This window comes from Patagioenas fasciata, chromosome 17 (genome assembly GCF_037038585.1).
Source record: "Patagioenas fasciata isolate bPatFas1 chromosome 17, bPatFas1.hap1, whole genome shotgun sequence".
Taxonomy (NCBI): domain Eukaryota; kingdom Metazoa; phylum Chordata; class Aves; order Columbiformes; family Columbidae; genus Patagioenas; species Patagioenas fasciata.
The window spans coordinates 2,472,521-2,499,840 of NC_092536.1; the positions used below are offsets into that span (position 1 = coordinate 2,472,521).

Here is a 27,320-nt window from a genome sequence, read left to right on the forward strand (position 1 = left end):
ACACTAGAAAGGCACAAGAACAAAGATGACTATCAATTCCACATTAACTTCGCTATTTTCACCTGTGTCCCTGCTCTCCCACAGGGCACAGGTTCAAAGTGGTAACAAAAACGGCTCCTCCAGTGCCCCAAATGCCCATGTTTCCAGTCCTGTGTCACCCACGCACATTCTCAGAATCTATAGACAAATGGGAGGGTCCTATTATATGTGCTGCCATTTTACATCTCACTTTTCTACGCCATATTAAGAAACGCTCTTTGTTTTCAGGTTCTGTTGTCAGACGCCTGGTTGGGATGGCAGGTGAAACTTCTGGAAGCACCTTAGTTCCGCTTTCAAAGCGACGGGGTACCTCTGTGGTTTGCAAAAGCACGAGTTTCTTTCAAACTCCAACTGCTTTCAAACACATCTGCTTCCTCTCAAGGCAGTGGGAATTCAAGGCCCCAGAGCTTCTGAAAATTCCAAGAGGTGTCAGACTCTTGAAATAAATGCTTTTTTTTTTAAATTTAGGCACTACAAACTATAGTCATCAAAGTACTTAAGCATAGCTTCACTTGGCGCTGCAAAGCCTAAGTGAAACAGATGGCCAACTCAGGTTTCCAAAAGTGACTCAGATACTCGGGAGCCCAACTCACACAGGAAGTCAATACCAGTTAATCTTCTAAATGTCAAATAGCACTTTTGAAAATAGTGCTTTCCATTACCAATAAGGACCTGAAACTCTGTGCTTTTTAAACGTTTGCTTTGTACCAAGTAATACCCCAGGCTCCACCTGTCTGTCTTTTCATGTTCAAAGGACAAGTGAATACTTGAGTAACGTGGTCCTTACAGGCAGGTCAGCGGCAAATCAGCCAGCTCCGCAGCAATATAGATTTTTTTCTTGTAAAGGACATTTTTAGGCAGCAAGTTTAAGCTTTGGTGAGGGGGAGGGAGCTAAAGAACGTGTACACTTGAAACCAGCAGCATAGTCTTCCCTTGCCTGCCACAGCAGTAAAATGCAGAGATTGTGGCCACCCCACATAATAGCCAAGTTCTTATCTTTGGGGTTTAATCAACAATGCAGCACCTAGGAGAAAGTGCACTGGGTTGAAAGTAAATGTTATGGATACAAGATATTAACTATTTCCCCCTTCTGACACTACGGACCCTGAGACTGGCACAGGCCAAAGCTCCGCTTGTGATGGAGAGGTCCCGTGGATCAGCCATTACATGATCCGGAGGTCACCCGAGCGACTTCCAGTACATTTCTGCTGCAAACGGGTAATTAATCAAATCAATGTCCTCCCCAGAAATTGACTGAAGCTAGAGGGCGGACCGAGCTGAGTGCATTTGGTATTTTTAACCTGGAATGTCAAGCAGAGGAATAATGGCCATTATCTCCAGTATATATCTTAGAAGAGGGAGACGTTAGGAGGTGATTTCTACCTACATCAGAAAGGCTAAGACAGAGTAATGAATGTGGAAAGCGGTTTTCAGAAGAGACCAGAGGGACACCAGTCCTACAGCGACTTTGAAGGTTAACTTCACATACTTCTAGGAAACTCTGCAAAAGCCTGCGAGTTCCAGACTTGGCAACACACGTTTCCAGGTGCCATCACAGTTTATTTCACTTCCAACAGAAACAGATTTGGGTTTGGATATATATATATATATATATTCTCTTGTACAAATGTCAAAATACTGTCACTGACAGATGGCAATACAGGAACTCTGTTTCCACACTCCAGTGGGTTGGAATGCACAGGAGGAAGCCAAAACCATAAACAATACACAGTAAACTATAAAGTTTCATATTTAAAGCATGCATATCTATTAACTTAGATCTCTAGTCTTTACTTAGCACTATGCTGTTTTCAGCACAAAGGAGCTTATGGTATTAGCTCCAAGGAGAAATGTGACTTCCCTTAGGAAAAGAACAACCATTATAGTTTTGGATTCCCTTCCAAGAGTAGCAATTTCAATACCTTCTTTTAAAATTTAAATTACATCTAATTAGCAAAGAGAGAACAAATTTGGCCTATTTTTCTTGCATCTAATAACCACTTCCGTTCACTTCAACTATCTTTTTCCCTACAAATGATTCTTGTCATTAAATCACTCGGAGTGTGACAATCATTGAGAGGCTGCTGCTATTGGAGTCAGAAGCATTAAGATTTGAGAAAGAGTAATACAGAGATATGGAAGACCGAAGTTGAAATGCTCACATAATCTACACTTGATTTTAATTACAGACAGAAAACCTTTAAAGGCTCAGGAAAGACCTGGGCTGCACAAGCAGCTCTTTGCTTCCATCCTACTCACAGCTACCCACTGCTTCTCTTCCCTTCAGCCCTGCCAGGCCTGACCACTTGGTGACCCAGCTAATTAGCCCTTGATTCTTCTTTTCCTTCAAATCCACAGGGTCTGTTGGCTTAGCGCACGGTTCAGCGCTAATCCGTACAGCATTTTAGGCTCTGAACTGTGGAAAAGCCTTGAGGTGTGAAGACCCAAGCTCTACGTTCTCAGTGTTCAGTGCATGATTTGCACAGTGAGAAGCAATTAATGTGGGCAGACTGCAAGGAAGTTGTTCCTTGCCCTCGATCCCTCACAATCATCGGTGCTCATCCTCCCTCACGCAGGTGTTGTCACAGGTGAGAATTTTGGCTGTTAGACTCTGATGACAGCACTTACCCATCGAGAAGGTGGAAACAAGAATGTATCTACAAGAAGCACACACCAGTGCCCACGAACACCCCATCTATTTCCCAACAGAAGGTGAAAAACTGGCAACAACTATAAAACTGAATCTGTCTTCAGGTATATCTGGAATAACTCTAATAAGCACACTAAAGAGTGTATTAGGTCTTAACAATTACTAATTAGATGCATTGGTGTTTAAGTAGTAGCATTTCTAGATCTTGTAGGGTACATACTGTAAAACTTTGGTGTAAAGAATTTGTATAGAAAGGAATCTTCAAAACCTTCTAACATCTCCATTGGAACAAAAGATCTTTCTGCACACTCTTTGACATTAGTCAGGAAACAGCCAATTATCTGATTCAATTGGCTCATGAGTAAACCAGCATGCAACGATCAACTCTTCAGAAACCAAATCCCCCCAGGAGGGGAGTTATTACAAGAAAATAAAAAAGTAATAAAATAAGAAATACAGGAAACTGGATATAAACATAGGGAAATATAAGAAAAAATATTCTTAAATAAAATACAAATTTCTCATGAAGGCCTGAGCTATTCAGCAGTCATTAACGTTACAAAGGGATGAAGTCCCTAAGCAATCGGAACAGCTAAGTCACCCATCACGGTCTACAAAGATATGGCTTCAAAGTAGGCAAGATTAATAGTCTTGCTTCCTGGCAAAACGAACTCATGCTTGTATATATTGAAAAATTTTAAAGAATGCAGAGGGAGCTATAACAGAGCCTGACAAATACTTCAGGCAACTGTTTACTCCAAATAGGCTGCGGTTTTCATCTGGAGAGGGTGTCACAGAAACTAAGTCTTCTCTCTCCACCTAAGGTACATGTGGAATGCAAAACTGGAAGCACAGAAAATCTGATAGATCTTGATGAATACAAATAATTTACTGCGCTTTGGTAATTAAAGCATCTATCCGTCCAATGTGTGCGTCAGAGCCAAACTTCAGGGCTTGGAAGGACTCTCTTGCTCACGTGTCTGTACATGTATTCCTAATGGTATTTAGGATGTGCAAGCTGTTAAAAGGCTTTTCATCACGAGCAGGACTCAATGCTAATCATCCACCTTCTCCAAACTTCACTGAATGCTGAATCAGGCTCCAAATTCAAAACTTGGTTAGTTTTTTCTGCCCCAATAGTTGGATATTAACTCCTATTAAAAAAGCCCAAGTTCTTCTGTTACCAGCTACAGACACATCTTTTCAAAACCAGCTGCTGAGGCGCAGCACTTAAAGCAAAGCGAGTGAAATCAGTGTTCCTCTTGGAGCAGATAATGGTGAAGAGTTCACACTTTTCAAACATTTATAAAGTCGGAGCCTATTTATGTACGACATGGTCTGCAGGGTCTGTAAAAACCAGTGCCCTCAAATGTCCTGGGTTCTGCTCTAAATGAAAATCTGTAGGTACCTTTTTTTTTTTAATAAACCCACGTGGCTTATTTATATGTGAAGCACAGTGAACAACAACAAATCTCTGTTGATTTGTATCACTGAAGGATGTGGCAATTATATGATGTTTGATGACTACGTGTTTCATCTCACCTCAGCAATTCCACCAGCCCCAGGAATACGAAAAAGAGCAGGAGAGGCTGCCTGTCAAAATAATTCATACAGCTTTGATTAACAGAACATGACAACAATCCCCTCCTCGGATGGTTCTGGGAGTAACGCTGGCAAAAGCTGAGTTTCTAGCCAATTCTTAGGGATCAAATGTCCTACACTTACCGTGACACTTCTAGGTTAACTTTTCTCAGTAAGGATACTGTTGGGAACGGCTTGTACTGACTACACATTTAAATAGGGTTCATCTGTAAGGCACTGGAGTTTAGTGGCTCCTTGTGAGGAAATCACAGCAGGTGTAACCAACCCGTGGAGCTATGCAGGTACAGAGAGTCAAAGAGACACTGCCTTTAAATATTCCTTCCCAGTCAGTCTCATTACCTTTCCGAATATTTCTCAAAATAAAAATTGACAAATAGCATCTCCCAGTGGAGAGTCCCATCATCCTATTGCAGTTTTTCAGACATGACAAAAACAACATAAGAAATGATAATCAAATACAATTAAGACCTCTAAACCTAGCTGAGCAATTGCTAAGCTAACCAGAGAGATTCTGTTCCTTTGGGGATTGTCAGCAGTACTTGCTGCGCTCTGATTTGGTTGAAATCCAGCAGTTATAATGGGATACTTCATGCAGATCATATACCTTGGACATTTTCTTTGCTTAGTACATTCCAATGAACACTGCACACAGAAGCTGTAAACTATTTTGGGTAAGAGAACAGATACAAACATCAAAACTCTTGTTAGTTGGTCCATCGGTAACGCTTTGCTTGACAGGGCACCTTGTTTTACGCCATCCGATGGCATTGGTAAATATGCCAGTCTCATAAAAACTGGTTGAAACAGAGTGAATTCAGTGGCTAAGGTCACTCAAGCACTATGGCAGAGTCACTATTGAATTTCTACTGGTGTGATTACACAGAGTGCATGCTCAGTCCATTAATTTGCAGCATCGGAACCAAAAATCAATGGGGTGCTACTTAAAACTCCTTTTGTAATAATTACCATCATGTATGCAGGTATACACATGGATTATCTAGTTTACTGAGCTGGGTGGCTGCACAGATCAAAGCAAAAAAAGAGTCAGTGTTTGCTGATATTCTCATGAAGTGATAGTGACGAAAACCAAGATCTTTCCTCATTCCCAGGACGTGAAATACCAGAGGTCTCCCTGCAGCCTGAACTGTACATGAATTATGACTTGCAAGTGATGACTTATAGAAGCCAATGGAGTAACGACCCTTTCCTGTGTAAGTCAGTTGTGTGTCGAGACCTGAAATGAGCTTTGATGCAAGGTAGTGTTTTAGACTACGGGAGTTGTTTTGTCTATAAAAAGCAAGGATTTTTACTTTCTCAGCTTGTAAAAGAATGTATTATCTCTACCTAAAACGTGCAGGGGGAATTGGGTGGAATCCATCATAACGGAATGTGAGACGCCCTTGGTTTTACTGAGCTGCGCTAAGTCCAGTTTGAATTACATAAAAAGCTAAACCAATGTAAGGCTGGTGCTAATGACACAACAGTTCGGTCTGCCAACTGTTTATGAACACTCAATTTCCTCTCTAACCCCCTGTATCAATCATAGGAGTGATTTTATGTGATAATTTTTATGTGCTTATAAAATTATTTTTCCATTACAACTATTTCCAACTGGAGGGTGTGCAATTGATACAATGGCAGAGGCTAATGAAATACGTTTAGACTAATTCTGAGATTTAAAAAGAGAGGAAAAAAATGCAGCATGCGAAAAATAGCAGAGTTTTGTCTTTCTATGATTTAACTCTGGTGAGAGGTACAACAAAAGACAGATGTGGTCTCAACAAAGGAGGCAGCAGGAGTGTGTTAAACCATCCCTCACCGCAGGTATACAAATAACGTCACCTACTTCATTACATACACAGGTCGAGTGGGAATAGAACTTAATGATCGGAGCAAAGTGACGGCCGGGAGTGGTGAGAGGGGGGACAGCTCTGCCCACAGATCCAGCCACACGCCGTAAAATCCTCCCCATCCACAGCCACCATGAGCTGTGCTGCTTTTCTTATCAACCTTGCTTAACCTGTAAGACTTACAACAAAGGTTTAGCATTCATATATTAATTTTCCACCTGTCTCACCATCACTACATAACAACTAAAGAAAGAGAAAAGAGATTTTTATCTGTATTTTAACTAGGCAGTAAGTCAAACTAAAGTAATTTTGAGTGTAAAAGTAAATCAGAGTCAGCCAGTGCAGAAACCGATGGATCACCTGTCTAATGTATTGTACTTTGCCTAAGGAAATGGAAAGGTCTCAGATAAACGGTGATGCTTTACTGCTGTCATCTGGTTAGCTGCTACTGATCTAACAAAAGCATGAGATGAGAAAAATGGTTAAAATAATCTAATTCTCTTCTATGAGATTGCAGCCTATTTTCCAGAGGTCTCCCCTGACCAGTTTTAAGCATCTTGACTTCAGAGGAGTTTTGTTATTACAAAATTCCTCAAGCAGCAATGGTATAGAGAGCTTATGTGTGTACGGAACATATTTCAATTTGCTCCGCCGAATACTAACAAAGATCTTATTCACTTTATTCTAGAAAGGTTTGGCTTTTGGCGCTTTTTCCTAAATTTTCTTCATTCTTTATTGCCCGCCTGATTTATTTCCTCTGCTGTAAAGTTACAGAGGAAAGCAGAGTTGCTTGGCAGCATGACGTGGTATTGCTGAACTCAGCTGTTTATGGCTTTCAGCAGATGTTTCTGCTTCAAAGACAGTGTGAGAAAAAACACACATGCACAAATTCCTCCCCCCCAATTCTGCATCTTTTGTCTCTTTATCTCACAGTGCCTCCCGATCACAAGGACGGCTGCGTGACAATAGCTGCTCAAACACCCCAACTGCCACGCATGAGAGCTGACCCCCCCCCTCAAATTAAGCTCATGATTTAAAGTGCAAAGAGAAAAAATTAACATAAGTAGCAATCCATGAATGTGCTGCGTCAGGGGATTTTCACAGATAACTGAGCTATGAATTACAGCTTGTTATAATGGGAAGCTATAGGGAGTGCGGTGTGCAAGAGGCAAGAACACAGCGGCTTTCGGTAGAAGGTGCAAGCGGGACAGCCAGGCTGTCCCCCTGCATATTCCAGGGGCTCTGCAAAACACGTGCTCAGACACACATCAAGGGCTGAAAAGCAGACGGCACGTTTTCCAGCCACTCTGAGAAATGACACACTTCGTTAGATATCAAAAAATAATCTCACCCTTGACATCAGGAATTACAGTTATTACTGAACCTGCCTATCAATCTGGAATGGACGTAAAGCTGTTGTCCCATCGTGCCACGATTGCACATCCTATTCAATTTAATATGTGTGGGGCTCTGCTCTGCTTAAATAATAATGAGTTAAAACAATATATTCAACCTGACTGGAAAGCAGGGAAGACATTGACAGCAAGACAGCTTTCTCAGCAGGGCTGGGTCATGGCGCATTGGCTAAGTTTCCAGCATTTGGTTTTGATAAGCATGTAAAAAGCTTTTCCAAACTATACAGACTCGCTGAGCAAACACATTTGATGCTTTCATTTGGGCAAGAAATATGTGAAGAATGACCCTTCTCTTGGTGCTTCAGCCTCTCTGCTTCTCAACAGGCCCAGCAACTCCACAACTTTTGTAGAGAACATGAACAGATCTCTTTTCATGCATTTCGTTATCTCATCTCAATTAATTTCTTTTCTTGGAGAGAAAACTCATGGGAATGCCTTACTCCTTGGCTAACACTATTTTAAGTTATCTATAAATACTAATGTACTTTTCGAAGGGCCAGGACTGAGTCTAACACTGCTTCTGTTGAAATCCAACAGGAAAATTCATTTCAATAGTGCCTAACAACAGGCTTTCAAAAAGCTCATCTTAGATTATAATATCTTGCTTTGAATTTCAAACAGGAGAGAGAACATCACGACATACCTGATGAGAAAGAAAATACTTTCTATTCAGTATCTTCCACAACACTTGTGCGGACTCTGTTGGTTTTCTGACTCACCGTTTATCTGTTAGAAAGCAGTATTTACACTGATGACAGGTTCAACAATATTTCTATTGAAACAATTGGCTGATAATAAATAGTGTTGTTATTTATTTGGATTACGGTAGGGCCAACGCTCCGGTTACGGATCAGGGCCTTGCAGTGGTAGGTGCCCAATGAAAAGTTGAGAGACATATGTTGTTGCCATGACAATTGTCACAGTTATCTCAAATTTGATCTTTCTGAACTTGCATTATGCAAAGGATTGAAAAGAAAGGGTCCTTCAGACTGAGTGAGAGTGCTTGTCCATGAGGGCTCCCATGGAATTCACTTTTCCTTAAAGCAAGGGAGGGCTGCCCATTAAGTCGAAACCACTCGGAATTTACAAGGTTCAACAAGTTGCCCGGCTCCCGCGAGCGCCCCGCAAGACAGAAGGTGTAAGAAACAAACATTCCCCCTCAGGACAGTTTGTGCGGACACTTGGACGCGGTGGCAGACACAGGGAGCGAGACAACGGCGGCGGAGCGTCCACCCGCTCCTCAAAGAGCCACAAACGCATCCTTCAGCCTTCCCCCTCCCAGCTCAGGCCTTTGATAAACACTCCTGACATTCAAAGCAACAAAAGAGAAGCCATATGAAAGGCTCCTTGGGGAAGCAACCCTCTAACCCTGGTCTTCTGTGCCCTAGAAAAGATATTGTTACAAGGCACAGCTGGCTGATCCTCCACCATATGTGCAGATGTCCAGTGTATCTTTGGCACCTACAGTGTGCGCTGGAGACATCTGTGCCCTAATTTGACCTGAAACAGGCATCCTAACATAAAGAGAAATCTTAAAACATGAAGACAGCAGGCAGAGATAAATTATTTGGGAAATCAGATGAGAAAGGGTGGAGGGAGAGGATCTTTAAAGCAGTAGGTGAAGTCTTAGCTATATTATTCCCTATACTGTCATTGACGGCTACATGCATACATTCCCACGTGCCATTTTAAGCAGACAGATGCACATCACGGGAATGACTTGCCTTGGAAGCTCTGAGGGTTGCACTGGTAATTTGCCAGTAGCCTAAATGACTGCACCTAATTTGCACCAAAATATGCATGATGCTTAAAACAAAACACTCAGGAGGCCGTAATGCTTCTTCATATGTGACCTTCTCATAAATGAATAGAATCAGTCTCTCTTTTGGGGTTCAACAGTAAAAAAAAGAGTGCACTGCTGATGTCTTCTTCCCGAATGGTCTCTATACCTTTTACAAATCGGTTTCTGCACACACAGATGTGACCTCCTGAAGACAAGAAATTCTTCAGACTGCGCCACGAGGTGATGAGCACAATGAACCATACACAACTCCATGAGCATCCACTACTACAGCAGCGGCACGTGCCGCCTCGGCTCTGGTCCTGCCTCAATCATCCGGCAGCAGGATAAACAACTGTAGTACAAAATCCCGACCCTCGAGCACCAAACCCCCGAGTCCTTGTGAAAACGGTGTTCTCTGCCCAGACTGCAGGGTTTTGAGGTCAGCAGGCACCGCTCCCACTCTGCTGAGCTCCACAAACCATAATGACCCAGAACTGTGCCACGGGAAGATGACCCAGATTCTAAAAATATTAATAACACCCTGCTCATAATGTGTGAAGACTCTTCTTTGTGTCCATATATTGGGCACAGACTGACTGTTTTCAAGGTATAACCAGATACAGCTTACAGTATTTCAGGTTTCAGGCTTGTTGTACATACACACTTTACTTTTATTTTTTCAATCACAAGAGAATTAACTTCACTGACATCCCTTGGTAGCATATGGTGCTGCCAGACAGAGGAAGGACCTGCACAGAACAGTAACAGCTTTGCTGCTTTCCTCCATGCCCAAATGATATGAAACACAACCTGGTAACATCATAAGCTGTTTCTATTTGAACGCGATGATATCCTGACGGTGTTAAATAAAAACAAGCGAACTAACGAAAAGCAACACCACAAAGAAAACACAAACTAAAGAACTAAAACACTGTGTGCGTGTGTGGCAGGGGGAATAAGTGACTGTGACATAGTCTGAAACATAAACCCAACATCTGGAAGCACTCTGCCCCAGTCTGCCTCTTTATCAGACAGATGGCTGGAGAGCTGTAAGCCCACAGGCCTCTCCAAAGGTTCAAGGCCAAGAGGATAAAGCACTACATCACAGCAGTTTTCCATTATGTCAGTTTTTCTAAATGTCTCTCTGTTCTCCCACACTCAGCTTCTCCGTCCGGTTGACAGAAATCAAAAGCACTGGGTGACTCCATTCCTTCGCAAATAAAGTACAAGAAACATCAGCCGAAGAACAGACGGAGGCAGCTTGTTCCAGCCCACTTCTAGGTCTGAAGGAGCAAGAGGACTTAGGCCTAGATTAGCTCCAATCACCGCTTAGTTCTTGACACTGCAGTTACAGGATGCTCTGAGCTTTGGCACAGAAGCCAATTTAAGCAACTCCCTTAACCCTCCTTGCTCCTACCTCTAATCCATCTTTCTCATCCCCACAGCTGACAACATACCAGCTGATGGAGATACGCTATTAAAAAATGAATTAAAATAAAATTTCAAATTGCTTAGGTTAAAAATAACCCTTGCTCTGTCTCGGAACAGCTCCTATACCCTGTGTTGGCAATCCAGAATAAACTACACAGCAAATACGAGCCCTTTGACTGAAGCTGTTCTCAGGGTAGATGTGGTACGTCATAAATCAACCACGCAAACCTTAGGCTGGAACCAACCAGAGGCAAGACTAAGACATGGAAATGGTTATAATAGTTACCAAAAATATCTCCTCAGCTACCCTGAGGACCTATTTCAAACCTACCGGCTCTCCTCCAGAAACAAGGGGAAACAAGTGACCAAGCAGGAACCCAAGCCTTGTTTTCACTAATCAACACTGTTGTCATCCTCATCAATAGCTGCTTGAATCTCAGCATAAATTGCATTATGAGGCACACAAACATTGCTGATTTCAAGCTGTTTTCAGTTACTTCCTATAGTGATGAAGTATTTCTAAATAAATCTAAGTTAAGAAGCTATGGCTCTTGGCTTTAGCGGCGCAAATTCAAAGATAACAAATATTACTTTAAGAAGTCAAAATGTGTGAGCCACTCATATTCTCAAAATGTAATGGTAAACAATCACTGATGTGACATATCTAAAATATGTCCCTTGTTTTTTATTATTTATATCACATGAAAGGTATATTAGTTGCTAAGAGGTGTTGCATTCAGATAAAAACTGCTTGTTTTAAAGTGCTTACAACATAATTATATCCATACATTAATGACAGAAGCAACATGGCAACGAAAATGAGTGGTTTTATTGAGCATGGGCAGGTGTTTCCAGGGATATGAAGGGGAAGAAGGGCAACGATTCTCCATGGTGCGTCTGGAGGAGCTCTGAGTAAACAAGAGCACATAGAGAAAGGCCAGAATTTCCCGTTCATGTGCTTAACAACTCAGCACATCACTCTCCCCGTTACGACCAGAATGAGGCCTGGATGCAGGTTTATCTGGCTAGTTTGTAGAAGGCAGCATTCCAACATACTAAGAATCTATTATGAATTTAAGTAATATTCTGACTCCACAAGCAGCTGCGGACAAGTGACGACACAAGGGGAGAGCCAAATCTCTCCTGTTGGTTGCAGCCCAGAGGAATAGAGCACAACTCTCGAAGACCCTTCATCCTCCTTTCCTGCCAGCCCATTCTCTGAGCTGTGCTAGGAACAGCTGCTTGTGCAAGGAAAAATAACACCCTGTCATCTTCTTGACAACCTGCGTGAGCTTCCATAAAGCAGTCAAGAACTACAAACTTTTATTTACTTGCTTTTCAGAAGCTCTTTTGCAAAGACAGTGGAAAACGCCTCTCACTGCTTAAATTAACCAACGTATTTATGAGTTGGTCAGGTTTGCTGGTGGAGAAGAGGGGCCTGTGTTGGTGCTGGAAGCCCAGAACGATACCCACATCTGTGCTGACCCTGCTGCAGAGCTGCACATCACCCAAACGAATGGCACTGCTGAACCAGCCTGAGAAAGCTGGTGGCAGCACAGAAATATCCCATTAGGGACTTGCAATTCTCAACCAAATTAAATTAGCTTAATAGAATATTTGTGTTCTGCACAGAGGGCTCCAAATGACACTTAGAAACTCAGTAACTGTAATGCCCATTACACCGTGTGCTTTCCCATTGGGATCCCAGCACACACATGGCCAGCTCTCCAGCTCTTCCTTGCACAGAAACATCCCATTCAAACCCAGGTTTGTCACGCTTTCAGAAGACAGCGACTATTTACACACACAAATGAAAGAGGCATTAATTAAAGCACTGAGTTTTATTTGCATAATTAGTGCTAAAAATATTTTTTATGGGTTAATTAGACTTTATGCAAATTCGATTGAGAAGATTCAATTTGGGGGTTTGATAACCTGACTATTATAGTTCTGCAGTTGCGAATACACTCAGAGTTATACGCTGTTCTAAAGCCACGTCTTCCCTTTCAAACGGTTTTGGTGTTTTATTTCTAGGAAGGCTCAAATGATATATTTTTCCTTGCCCCCCCCAACTCTCCACTGAAAATCTCCCTAGCCACAATGATATTGAGTGTAAATACACTGAATCAGTGACCTGCTCATAACAAGAGAAATATCCACACTTTACAGAAGTCTAATATTTCCCAGGCACTCTGGGAACAGAATATAAATGTTAAAATGTGCTCAGGTTTTCTGTGCCTGAAGACAGCACAAACTGCCTGCATGGGGAAGCAATAACCAACCCAGCATCCAGGGAAGGTTTTACGATACCCTTCAGTGAGCCCAGGTTTGAGGGCGATAATAAGCACAGAGCTGGGGAAGCGTTGCCGAGATCTGTACAACGACCACGCTCTGCGTGGACGGCAGCGCTCTGAGAATTCATTAGGGTTATACACAGCACGAGCAAAATAATCCCCACTGAAAGCAGCAATATACGACTTCACTATGTGCTGCGGAAGACAACCACCCTGAAAAAACCACTGCTTTTATGTCTATGGCACAACCAGACCAAGCCTGAGTAAAAAGACATTAACGGGAGAGCAGGCACTGTTGGTCCAGTTCGTACCAGTGCTCCCTGGAGCGCACTGGTTTGCCTCTGACAGTTACCAGAGTGGGGTTTAGCACAGAAATACCAGTTCTGAAAGAAGTAACTGTTTGCAAAAGTGGATTCTTCCGTATTACGTACAAGACACTAAACACGGAAAGGTTTGAATTATCCTGTACCAGTGCTTGTACAATGCAATCCAAGTTACAGTGGTTCACTGTGCGAGAATTCATTGCTTGCTCGATGAGCCAACCACAGAGGCTGCGACATGTTCGGAGAAACAAGGTCAAAACTATCAAGCCAAAAAATTATGTTCGGTAAAAACCTTTAAAATTAAGGATATTCATGCCAAAATGACACTCCCCCGCCGCCCCCCTGCCAAAGTAGGCCTATTCTATTCATTTTTTAATTTAAACTGATGAATTTTATTACCTGGAAACTGAGATGCCCGGTTATAGATCAGCAGATGGTACCGTAGTTAACATAAGTGTCTCCAGATTTCCAGGCTACAGGTTTAATAGCTATGAGCAGTGGAAATATGAGCCCTTAGTCTTTCAACCAATGAATGGTATCATGGATATAAATGAGTTTAATGTGCCGAGAAGATGAGGTTTCATACCTGTTCCTTGAACTTGGCGCTATCCTCTGACAAATAACTGTTGTGGTCGAATGCTTTCCACCATTGCCCACCTCTTGTTTGACGTCCCACTGCCGGGGGTCACTTGTCTTTGCACTGAGAATGTTTACACCTTTCTTCACCTTTGCTCTGTTGGAAACAGCAATTGTCAAAAGTTTACAAGAGAGTCATTCAGGACTGCGATCTTCCAAATGTAGCTCAGGCATGGAAATCTCAATATGTCAGGTTTAAGGTAAGTATTAGATATGTCCCTAATCCATCGCTAAATATTACTAAGTGTGGTACAATGAATGTAGATCTAAGGCAACATATCACTTTTTTTGGACAGAACCAGCTAACTGTGCATTTATCTGTTCTGCCACCAGCAGGCTGGAGTCACGATTAAGACTGAACCTGTAGGAAAACCGGCGCTCCAGGTTCTTTTCCCTATACTGGCAATAATATCTCCCAAAGACAAATCTGGCCCAACACAGAAGACTGTGGAAAGTTCTGTTCACACAAACTTGTGCTTCATCAAGGAATGCTCCACCGGAGCTTTTTAAATAACCCATTTTTACTCCATATGACATTCTTCTAGACAGTGGACAGGTTGTTGCTCTTCTGCCTGACAATTCCCTCTTTGTGACCGATTCCCAGGGAAAGTTCTGTTTGCAATCTCCAGGCTGGAGGGAATGCAGCTGTTGGTTCAGACAAGACGTTGTCACACAGAGATGTCCTTACAGGATGCAAGATTCTACCACTGTTAGTTGTTATGTCCCGTGGAAAAGTTAACTGTGTTTATCTAGTGATGCTAATAACATCAGCAATAACTGTATGGAGGGTTCATTAAAGAGCACTTGTTTAAATAAGGAGCATTTGTATAACGAACTTCCAGTAAAGATATTTGGGTGTAGAACATTTAACCGCTGATTTTCAGTTCTATTACAAAGCACCATGAATACGAAATTGAGACACTTATAGAGCATTTCTCCGCAAAAGACACTGAGGGACGGACTTTGCCCAGCCTGAGGACTCACAGAAGCTGATGAGCCCTTGGGGAGCAGGAGGCCAGGCAGAATTACAGGGCGATGTGAGCAGTTTGGCCCCAGCATTGGGTGGAGAAGGCAAAGGGCTGCTGAGCCATCACCATCAGACTCTGCTCACCAGAACAGCTTCACCAGTGACACCAGGCCGAAGCACGGTGAAAAATGTGTATTTCTAAAATACTTATGCAACACAAAATGTTAGTTATTGAGCAGAAGTCATCATCTAACATGTCGATATCTTCCTGACATTTATGAAGACTTAGCACTAAAGTTCCTGGAAAATCTGGTCTTTTTGCATCTTTAGACACTAAAACTCTTTAAAAATGTAGCCATGCGTGATTGAGAGGACTTGTCTCTTGTTGCAGCTTTTCAACAGTGAGACAAAACTCAGTTTAAGGCACTGAAAAAGAAAACTTCTTTTCTTTTATCAGTATAAACATTTAAGTGCTTCATTCTCTCCTTTGTAACACAAACCAGCACGGAGCTTCACAGATCAGTGTCTCACCCTAGTAACACCAGCACAAACGTGGTCCAGCTCTAATGCCTTCAGCTCAATTACTCAGAAATGAAAACATAAAGGAAAGGGAGAACCAAATCTGTTACTTCGTTCAGCAGTTCCTTGAGATGGGCTCTGAAATGGCATCACATCAGTCAAAATGAGGTTCCTCATGTTTGTATTTTGAACAGAATTACAACTTTGTCAGCAGCTGCAAATTGCCCTTTCCACCACATAGCCTGACATAGTCGATACCTGGGCTCCTATTAATTAGGACATACATTCTGTATGGCCAAGGTTAGTGGTAAAATATGTTGCCAGAGGATGAAAGACCATGGCTATAATGCCATTTTGTTAATTAACTACAGTATGGGGCATTAAGTTGAGTGGTTTTCACATATGTCATTATATAAAGTCCATTAAAAAAAAAAAAAATTCCATCCCAGGGTAAACTGGGTTATGTTTAGTGAGAAAAATCAATGTTGTGATTGCACTTAGCACTGGAATTAGGGTATGAACACCCAGAAGACCCAACTTCCTAAATAAATATGCAGAAGCACAATTTGCAACTCTGCCTCTAAAAAGGGCATAGAGTTTTATGTAACAAGGTCAATGGATGAATCAGAATTCAGTCAGACAGTACTGAGCCCCATACATTTTTAAACGCAGCCTATACGCATATGCAACAAATGTTTTCACTTAAATTTTTATTTACTTAGTGTTTGAGTGCTAGCAGGGAAAAGTCTATTTAATTCCTTACCAAAGATTTGTTGACCTTGTTGTATGCCTGTGATTAAATATTCATTTTTTAAATCAACAGCGCCAACTTTGTACATAAAAATGTGTAAGTTATACTACCTCAATAAACCCCGAGACCCAGGACCTGGAGCCAAACTGCTCGACAGTGTCCTGTATTTACCCACCTAATCACACTTCCCCTTTTCTAGATCCAAACACAGAGCTGGTTAAATGAGCCGCCTACACATGCATGACAGCTATGGGCAGCCCCTAATTTTTTGAGTCTGTCTGTGTGCTGATCTTGTGACAAAAGCAGACCTTGCAATAGAGATGAAAGGAGAAAGTCCATCCTTAAGAACACAGAATACCAGAGGTCAGCTCCAATCCCCACCGGACAGGAGACTCCATCTCAACTGGGTTTTGAAGCTTTATGAACACATGGTAGCCAGAACAGGAACGACTTTCTTGCTTGAACTTCCAAGGTGATCAATTCACAGCACAAGAAATCTCTGCAAATCTCTCCCCCATCTCTTTGTCTCAAAATCACCATTTCTCTTTAAATCTCTCAAATGGAGAATGAAAACATTTTGCTGGCATGCAGAACAAGCAGCATCTCGACGACGTTACAGAAACGATCTCCAGCAGCTTACCTAGAAATCAGTACTTAGTTTTTGTCAAGGCCAAGTGCAAATATTTACTTACACAATCTCACAGCAAATGCATTTTTTGTGAATGTGCAGTTTCCAAGCAAATATTTCATTTTGAAATCGAAGCTTTCAGTTGTATACAAATATTTCCATTTAGAACCACATCTAACATATCAAACGTAGAAATGATGCTTCTAACTAATACATTCTGATCAACTACAGATAAAAATCTTCCTGTTTCATCCCACCATCTTCAAATGGCAAGAAATCTCCGCAGTATTTAGACATAACACTAACACAGCTGATAAAGAGTAACTGAAAAGCGACTGAATCAGCAATAACCAGAGCTGAAGACGTGATTTATGAATTCAGGAGCTCAAATTATAGTTTCCTATTTAATTTAAATCTTGCATAACTGCTAAAGCCATGGAAGGTTCTACCACCTGCAGCAGTGCTGTAGAGGGCAGATTGCTGAGCACTCCACACAGTTCTTCACATGCTGGATGATTTTGCTGATGTATCCTAACCCGTTATTCCAGAGAAAGTCGTCCTCAAAGCACAAATCCAAGCGGAGCTGCATTGCCTGGGTGTGCTGTGATACAGATAAAGAGTCTATTGGCAAAGGAAGAGAAACTACGGAGAGGCTAATACTAAATTCCTATAAGCAGCAAGCTTCATAATATCTGGAATATTTTTCCAGACACTAACCCTTCTGGTTCCTGTTAGGCTGTTTGTTTTCAGAGGGTTATACTTAGCTCTGCATCTTCTGCGCTCCTCATAAATGCCACGCTGCACTTTGATCTGGTTTGAGATCAGTGACCGCAGCTTTGTGCACACAGTCTCCTCTGCTCACATCTGTTGTCCAAGCTGCTGTGCCGGAAGACTTTTCTTCCTTTAGGAAGTATTTGAAACGTAAATATTAGAGACAGATGCAGGTTCAGCCTAAGCGGGGGGATCGGCTCCTCTGTAGGGCGGTCGCGGGGTCACAGGAGCCGAGCGTGGGCACCCGGTACCTGGGCCAGGGAGAGGATGCTGGTGCGGAATCCTCTGCCTTTTCCACACGCAGATCCTCGTCTGTTTGTATTTCTGAGGTTGGTGTCTCAACTTAACAAACACTGACCCCTTTTGGTCAGTCTTCTCTGGAGCCTCAGTGTGTCTTGAAACTCCGCTAATCCTCCCTTAGTCACCCAGACTAGTAGAAGCCCTTACCATGACCGACTGTAAAGGTCACATTGTACGGAGTTATTCTACTGTCTCTCCCGAAAGCCGGGGAGCCTCTCCTGGTGGCCCATTTCTGGGCTGCACTTTACAGTAATTCTCTAACCTCCCTGAGTCCTGCCAAAAAAATATCAACTTCTTCCTGCCATGATTTAAGTTCACTCCTTTCCTTCTTTGTTCTCCGAATAAATCAGGAGATTAAAGCCAGCTGCAGGAACCCATAAAACCCAGGCAGGAGACTAACCACAGCAATTAAGCAAGATTTGTTTTATTAAGTAAATCTTTTTCCTTTCATCTTTCTATGTAAAATGAGTTGCTAGATCTCACTGCAGCTCTGAGTGGACAGACATCTGCCTGGCAAAACACTACTCATTAAAAGCCCTGTTGCTGGCCTTAGCTGAGAAGCCAAATGCAGAACAGAAGGGTACGACCTGGCTGGCCGTGTCAACCTTTCAAATATCCTCCTTTAATTTGCAAAATACACGAGCAGGGTGTAATTAAGCAGCTCTGGCTCTGCTAAGGGAATACAGGGGATCAGGTACCAGCGGGCACCTCTTTGCTGGGCAGGTTTTCATTTAGAAACCATATGCACAGGTGAGCAGTAAAAGAAAGTCCCATCTCAACTGGGGAATTCGCATACTAAATTTATTGGGTAACAAATTACCATTAAAGGTAGCATGTCAGATTTTGTTAGTCCAAAGGGGCAGCCATGCAAGGCTTTTGTTTTTTTGGCTTTCTAGACTTACAACATGGTCTGATCATCAGTAACAGTGAAGATCTTGCTCCTCAGAGCATCCTTCCCCCTTCAGGCATTTTGTTTCTCACGGAGTATCCAAAAAAAGGCCTGCAGGAAACAGTTTCTGTAAAATAGGGTAAACACCCTTTCAAATGTCAAAACAGCTCATCTCCAGTTATTTAGTCCTTGCTCTTCTCTCCTTCCCCTTTTCACTTCTTAGAATGCTGCTCTGTGTGAAATGACTTTGAAAAAAATGCCATGTCAGACCCCAAAACCGGAAATATTTTGCCTTGAAAATGCAGTAATCAAACCCCTACACATCTCCGAACCAGAACGAGCAAGCTTCTGAATACAGGTGTAATTCTGCAAGCAGCTGAGCCGGATGTCAGTATTTCTGAAACCTCCTCTGTCAGCTGAATTGGACTAAATTCAGCTTCCACAAAACCGCATATTTTGGCGACTTCACTGTCCATCAAAATTATATAAATACTTTCCATTGCCAGCGAGGAATCCTGGGATCCGAAACTGCTCAGAGGCTGTTCTTTTGTAGTGTTTCTTACATAACTGTAATTCCCTGAGACACTAGGAAAATCAGCTGTCTTTTATTGCCGCGGGAATAGGTGCTTCACAACCCTCAGGAGCTCTGAAGAGCTCAGCTGCAAGGCACAAAGTGGCTGCTGTCAGCTGGATTTTTGTTTGTTTCAAAAAAATAAATCCAATGTGCTTTGGGATGTTGCAGCGACAGAGTTCTTTGGTTTGGGCTGATTTCTGTGCTTAACTCTTTGTCAGTATTACCAGTCCTCTCGAGGTGTCAGGTATCCCATTGATTATTTTAAAGGAAAAAGGGATGCTATCTACGGAGCTTGGATACCACTACTTAGGTGACAGAGATAGTCATTTAACCTTCTAATATATCTCACAGCAAAAGTGTTTTCTCCAGAACTGGATATTAGTAGTTCTAGTGAAGGGATTACAGGAAAGGCAGGATAAATAGATAAATAAAAGAACTCCACAACATAGAGGATCTGGGTTTGTCTTCCAAGCCGAAAGGAAACCCAATCTGAATTTACAACCCGCTAACATTGCGCCTCCAGCAAAGATAAACACGGCGAACTCCTGACGCTCACAGAAGCTGCCATGAGCCGCTACTGCATTTAGCTCCAGCTCATCCTGCTTTCAGAGAATAAAGTCATGTTTTAGCCCAGATATTACTGAGGGGTTCCCAAATCCCCTGGCTGGGTCATTGAAACGTGAGGCGCTCACAGGAGCTAAAAACGTAAGCGGGCTCTTGCAGTGGCCACCAGAAGCTCCGCTTGCCTCTGCCTTGGCTAATTTCATTTACTGGGCCGCTTAGGTGGCAAAACCATTATTATTGAGCTCAAATTATCAGAGCAGTAACAAGATGTTGCAAGATGGAAGAAAGCAAATGCATGCACTAAATAACTCCAGTTTAGTATACACCTTCGTTTCATTAACTCCTCAATCCATAGTAGTTGTCACTAACTGCCACAATTTCACATTACATATTGCAGGGTTTAGATAATACATTTTTTAAGCCTTGACTTGCAGAATCATTTGGAACGAACCCCCACAGCTATTAAGAAATCGAGAAGAGGGAAAACTAAAAGCAGAATAAGTGTTTTCAATAGCAAGAACCCCACATTTGTTCTTTCTGTAATCTTTAATATTTTTGTAACACTTGAGGGTGGCATCCAAAAATACAAAAACCCATCCACTTTGACTAGGAGACAGTCTCAACTTGCAGTTTACTTGTGACTTATTCAGCCTTTCCATTTCCTTAAAGAGTAAATTAGTAGAAAAGCTCTTTCATAATTTGAAACTCAAAATAACCAGCGGGTGCAAGGTGAAGATTCGTTTCATGGACTCCGCAAGGAACTAAAAGAAGTTCATCACATCTCGGTAAAGTCCCTGACAAGTCTTTGCTACAGGATGAGTATCTGAGTGAGTACTCATTTATAAATTCCTTATGTGAGGATACATTGGGCGCCGCAGTGTCTGCTCTGCTGTCTGTTGAGAAGTGAGTTGGAACAAGCATCTCACACCAACACGTGCTGGTAGAGAAAGGGAGAAGAGCCAGAGATGAGTGCTGAGCGAACAAAGAACCTACCAGGGTGAACCCAGAGTGCAGATTCAGCTGCACATGCTAAATGCAAACTCATTGCCCCCACAGATCTACTTTATAGAACCACAGGCACTTCTTACATCAGTAAACGCTTTGAGATTATATTCCCGACTACATGCAGTTTCTATTATTAAAAAACAAACAAACAAACAAAGTCTAAGCTGCGTATTTGTGACATTCCCCCAGCTGGTAGAGCAACAGCAGTGCTGAGCCAAACACTCACTGTCTGCAGTGGTTATAGGATTATTACTTAGATCCCAAGTGACTTTCTGAAGGAATCTTCCCATACAGTCCCTTTGTGTTCCTAATCCCATCCACACTGCTCCTCAGCAGCTGCTATGAATACAGTTTTTCCTTTATGAGAGATATATTTCCTTTTCCTTAGCAACATAATATTGCTGAGATCAACTGTTAGAAATAGGAAGGGGAAGGTTGTCCTTAAAACATCAAGAAAGAGAGGAGCTGTTCAGCCAAATAATTGTTTCGAATACTATATATTATACTGATTATCAGGTGGTTCATCCCCGAAATGCAGCACTGTACACTTTGTACTCTAATTAGTCTAATTTAAGTTGACTCAAGGATGGAGTCTAAGAAGGATAACTGTAGAATAAACCAAGAATTACGGCAACGTGTTTCCTTTATATCCCTCATACCACGACTCCAATATTTGGTAACGGTTCTTGCTTTGCTCATCATTATCCTCACGCTTGTGTATAGTCCCTTCAGGGCACATTAACACTGCTGCTGTTCTTGATTTTGCTTCAGAACAAGCACACCTTGTGTTGTAATCTGCATGCAGGAGGGCGACAGAAATGCTACAAAGAAGGTCTAGGGGGATACAGCAGACAGAACCGCTAGCTTTTATGTCTGAATCGAGTCTTAATCTAGTAAACGCTGGCAGTGATCTGTACTACAGCCTCCAAATTGGGTTCTTTCATGTTTTAGGTTTACCCAGCAATAGCACAAATCCTCATGCCTTGAGGCAGCTGCTGGTAGCTTGTGTATTTAGTTACAGATCTGAAGCCCCTGAGACTTCAGTTAAGTCAGCAAAAAGACTCCTGCTGACCTCAAAGGTCTCGGCTCAGATGCGCGAAGTGCCCGTGGGTTCCCGCGGGGTCAGTCCCGCCCCGGCAGAGCCATCGGGCGCCGCGAATAAACCACGGATGGGATGGGGCTCAGGGAGTTCAAGTGATGTACAAAACTACTCCCATCCTCCTGCAGCTTCTTCTGTGCCAAAATCTGGTGGGTTTTACCCTGTATGTGCATGTATATGCCTCTCCACAGATACAGAGTATTTAAAATGCAAAGTTTTTCTCCTTTCTCTCCATCTTTTCCATGTCTGTTCCTCCATGTTTACTTTCTCTTGGCTTTATATACCTCTGCATCTCCTCTTGTAACAACCCTTTTTTCACTCCTTTCACATTTATTTTCACCTTTCCTCTAGAAATTTGACTAAGCCAGCACTGAGTTCCAGTTCAAATTCCAGCCCATGCACCCCAGCTCACATTGAAGGGGCGCCCTGAACCCAGACCTGGACCTTCAGCTTCTTATTTACCTGACCCCAGTCTGCAGTTGTGTCACATCACAGTGAAAAGGCATGCATTTTACTTTGTTTTCCAAAAGTAACATCGTGCCAAAAACACAGTTGTTTTCAATAAGCAGGGACTCACAGCCAGCTCACTGAGGCTGCCAGATGATCAAAACATGAGGGGTCCTCTTTAGACCGGGAAGTTTTTGCGTCCAAAAGCATTTGCTAAGTTAAATTAAACATTTCTCTCAACTCCTACACAATTCCCTAGTGGAGAAACGGTATCTGCATCTCATGATGACACCTGCTGCTCCTCCCCATCAGTGACCCGCTCCTCTTTGGGACACGCTGTTGCTGGCTTTGGGATGTACTGTCAGAGAGCTGCCTTGTCCTGTCTGGATCTAAATAGCCCTGACTAACATATCCCAACAAAGGGAGCCCCTTAAAGTCTTCCCACATTAGGTAAGTGGTGTCCTGTTATAGAAAATCAGGAATAAATATCAACTACAAGTGAAATGAGCCTGCCCAGCCATAGGACTGTAACGCTGAAGAATTACACAAGAGCCAAGGCGGCAGTTCACTTGGAAGCTGCTTTCCCTTTTGTATGTTTGGTTTGTCTTACTCCAGGCTCAAGTATCCAATTGTAAGAGCAATTACTGCTGTGAAGCAACTCAACCAGCTCTGGCTCCTCTGCCCACAGGGGGACGTCAAACCATCTTTAATACTAATTACAGACTGTCAATGAAAGGGCTTTTCCTGTAGAAACTGACTAGCGAGAAAGAAAGGGAATAAGAACTGCCATCAAAATAAAGCACAGCTTGATGCTTTTTTAAACAAGGCGCTGTTTGCCCATTTTAGAAATGCGGAGAAGTTTTTGCGTGGAGATGGGGCTGCCTGAGGAGTGGGTGGGCAGGTGTCTGTGCCTTAGAAACCAGAGCTGTGGAGTTCTGGAGCGGGTTTTACACCCTTCGTTTGCCAGGCCCATTTAGGTCATCAATACCACCCCAACAACCATCGCTGGACATGCCCAAGGGCACCAGTTCCCTTGGCATATTATCAGCCATGTCAACAGGGCCTTTAAAAGACCCTTTTTTGTCGGGTTTTTTTGAGGCTGAGCTTGCACTCAAGGACAACCGCGGACTCTTGAAGCCGTAACAGAGTGAAGTCTTGAGAGGTCAACAAACTGCTGAGCTCCTTTGACAGATTGCAGGAATCAACGGGAAGATTCGGGGATGTATGAAGAGAAAACCAGCTGTCCCTGGATGCAGATATTAAGGTCATGATATCCTTAAGAAAAAACACCCACGAGATAAAACAGATCAATACATTTGTAACTCCGATTTTGTATATTCTTTCTCTTTGTGAGGATTACAGATCAGCATAAATCAGATTCCCTTTATCATCTCCTGGGAAGCCTTTTTTTTTCTCCCTCTATGACTCTCCCAAAAGTCATTTCAATTCATCCAGCTGCAGCCAGCTACTAACTGCAGGGATGAAAATCATTTTGTTTCAGCTTGATACAGCAGAAAAAGCACTAGACCTAAATACCATATGACAGGGCAGAATGGAAGCACCTGATTTAGGGTTGCACAGGCTTCAGCAGCAGCAAAGGGTTTGCTGTCTGAAAATGCTGAAGCAGCTACTCCCAGCACGTTGAGTAAACGATGCAGGCACGGATAGGTGGAAACACACTGAGCATCCCCTGCAATCAGACCTGAAGTGCTGCTATAGGACCTCTGTCGTGCCCTCTAAAATTCTGCTGTCTCCTAGGGAATTTCTGTTTACAGTTCAAGCCATCTCTAGAGACGAGAGTCTTTGGTTGTGGAGATAAGGTTGGAAACATCATGAGAACATCATAATGGTCCAAAGAGTAGTTGCTGAACAAACAGACCACTAATATATAGCATTATAAATCCTCTCCACACTTCCTTCTAATTTGGGGGCACCTGATTTCACAACTTTCATATGCTCAGGATTTGCGAAGTTGCTGCACGTTATTTTTTGGGGCCAAGGACCAAATAAAAGCAGCGTGGGCTTGCAGCGATCCTCCACTCCATTTCTGTGCTGTTCTGCAGAGTATTTCCAGAAGCAGGTGAGCAAAACCTGGCCTACAGCCCCGCTCTTGTTCCAGCAATGACACTCCTGTCCTTGTGAGGGATGTCCTAGCACCGGCCCTACCTGCCAGAAGCTGCTGAGGCTGCTCAGCAGCCACGGCGGGTGGTGTCACTGGACTTGCCCCTTACACACAGCAGCCTATTTAATGCTCAGCAAACCCCTACTCGTCTCCTAAGCCGTTCACTTCCTTGTTTGAAAGGCCTTAGATAAAACCACTAAGATTTATGTGGTATACAACAGCCAAGGATACAGAGAAATGACAAGTACAAAGAGGAAAATGAATAACATACAGAAGAGGCCATTATTCTGTGTACTGAGGGAAAGTGTTTCTGCTCCTTACAAAAGGAAGGATTTATCTTCCCCTGATCAGAGGTGACAAAGCTAGAATGTTAATGCTAGAAAAACACAGGGAGGGCAGGAAGAAGGCTGCTAGCAATTTCACTTTGATTTCATCAGCCCGCCATACAATTATACATTTATTTCTTCGTGAGCAGCACATCCAGAGTATCCCAGGCGAGAGACAACTTACCACGTCTCACAGATCTTTCTACAAAATTCCACACATATTGCAGTCAAGCAAGACATCAGTGTTCTCAATCTCCTGTCCTTTAAGCCTGACACAGCTCATGTTACTGATTTCAAAGGGGACAGGACTGGTCATCAGGTACTAAGTCTTCTCTCAGTGACTTAAGCTTTGTGCAGACACAATTCATGGCCAGCCGTGACTTTCCCTTGCTGTGGACGATCATAAGGTCAGGCCTCTAGTACCTGAGCTGTGAACTTGCAGCTGGGGATGCTTATTAGCTCTCAGCAATGTCTACTACATCACAAAACACCACGTAGATGTAATTACACCACTTCTGCAATGAACCTAGCTCATGTGCACCTACTCCATACTCTGCTGGAACGCTCCAGGCGCTGAGTTCAGTGTAAACGCAAGCATGATAAAGCAACCCAAACGAGACCAGAGATTGGGCTGTATCATTATTAGCACTAGAAATAGCAGCCTCAAGAGAAAAGATAGAAGCCTTGCCATGCTGTCGTACTAATGCATTATTAGAGAGTTTATATGTTAAAAAGGTTGTTCAAGTGAAACATTTACACCATGAATTGCTGGAAGAGCCCTGATTTTGTTTGGATCCAAATATTTAAGGTGTAGGTATTACCTACATGTGCACAAAGCTGAAAATTTATCACAGTCCTACAGACCTGTAGTTTCTGTTGTTGGCAGGGAAAAGTGGGTGCTAATTTTCAGCATGGAGAACCACTACGCTGAATAAATATTAACAGCACAGTTACATTATACAGAGCAAAGCTGCTGTGAAGTTAATATGCAAAAAGTGTGCCAGCCTTCCTATAGACCAGTATTGCCATGTTGCAATACCGAACTATCCACAGTAGCACGCTGTCCACAAGATCATTCATGACTTCATTTTGTGCCATATGCTATTAGGCCATTTTATGCCTTTTAATGGTATTTTAAGGTCATCCTTTCAGCTTACAAAAGTAGCAGAAGATTATGAGACAGACTATTTCAAATGTTGAAATACTGGTACCGAAAGGTAGTGGTGGAAAATATTTGAAAAATCTCTCAAAATTAACAGTGAACTAAGTATTTAAGTTGGGTATGTAAGTTTAGGACACTTTTCCTAGCACTAAATAGATACATGCGAGGTGGAGTGTAGGACCGGCTTCTTCATCCTCAGCTGAACTACAGATGCTACAGTGTGCTTTGTCATCTAATTTAGTCTTTCACTACCACCCTGTTCCCTCAATCCAATTGTACTAATTTTTAAGAACCTTTGCCCTCCTAATCCTATTATACTGATGATTTAAAAAAAGAGTTTACTGCAAGCGATTCAGAAAACAAACATTCCCCCCTCCCACCCGCTTCTACTCCTTCCCCCCCAAAATTATGACCTTCCGCACTGACCCCCCAAAATTCTTTAGTACTTTGGAATTTCTTTGAAAAGAAACACTTATATTTTCCTTTTTGTGCAGGCTGGAATTTCCCAACCTCTGCTTGCAAGTGTGGCATTTGGAAGACCAATGACCTATATTTTCTATTTTATTTGTACAAAGCTTAAGGCCCCAGGACGAATGCATCTCTCCCAGTGCACACCAGACCCTCTACTGGTTAATGACATTTGTCTAAAGCTTCTGGTAAATACAAGGAGCGTGAGCTGAGCTGCAGTAGTACCAAGGGTAACGCGAGGCTCACGAAGGCAATAAATCCACCCTGTGAATGGTAGCGGGGAGATTTACTCTTTAGTGATAAGGCAGAGAGTTGAGAACTGGGAGGTTATGAAATCATTACTGGATGAAAGAGGGGTTTAAAAGAATAAAAATGTTATATTTATACATTTGTATTCAAATTCTTACAAGTGGAGCTGAATGAGGGAAGAAAAGTAGCAAAACAGTATTTTTATTCCCTTAGCTGAATATTCATAGTATATCTTAATTATTAGAATTTGCCCTCTATATGCATGTTAAACGAGGCTTTGTAGCAGCAGGAAATAATGGGACCCTTGCAAAAACAGGGAGTCACCTTGCAGAGGCAGAACAAAGCACGGGAGCCGATCTGCGCCTCTATATTGGGATTTCCATAGGAGAATGAAAAGGCTGCTTTCACGGACCAGGCTGAGGCCCACGGGCTGAAAAATAACACCACCTTTTCATT

The 27,320-nt window shown here is 42.6% G+C and overlaps 1 protein-coding gene across 2 annotated transcripts in view; it reads right to left on the reverse strand.

The window, feature by feature from the left end:
• TMEM132C (transmembrane protein 132C) overlaps positions 1 to 27,320 on the reverse strand; it is a 167,547-nt gene that overhangs the window by 59,958 nt on the left and 80,269 nt on the right. The window contains exon 3 of one of the 2 annotated variants that reach the window (XM_065851926.2): positions 13,974 to 14,120. The exons of the other annotated variant lie outside the window; for it this stretch is intronic. Coding sequence (XP_065707998.1) covers positions 13,974 to 14,120 — 147 coding nt within the window. The remainder of the gene's footprint in view (positions 1 to 13,973; positions 14,121 to 27,320) is intronic. 2 annotated transcript variants of the gene reach the window in all.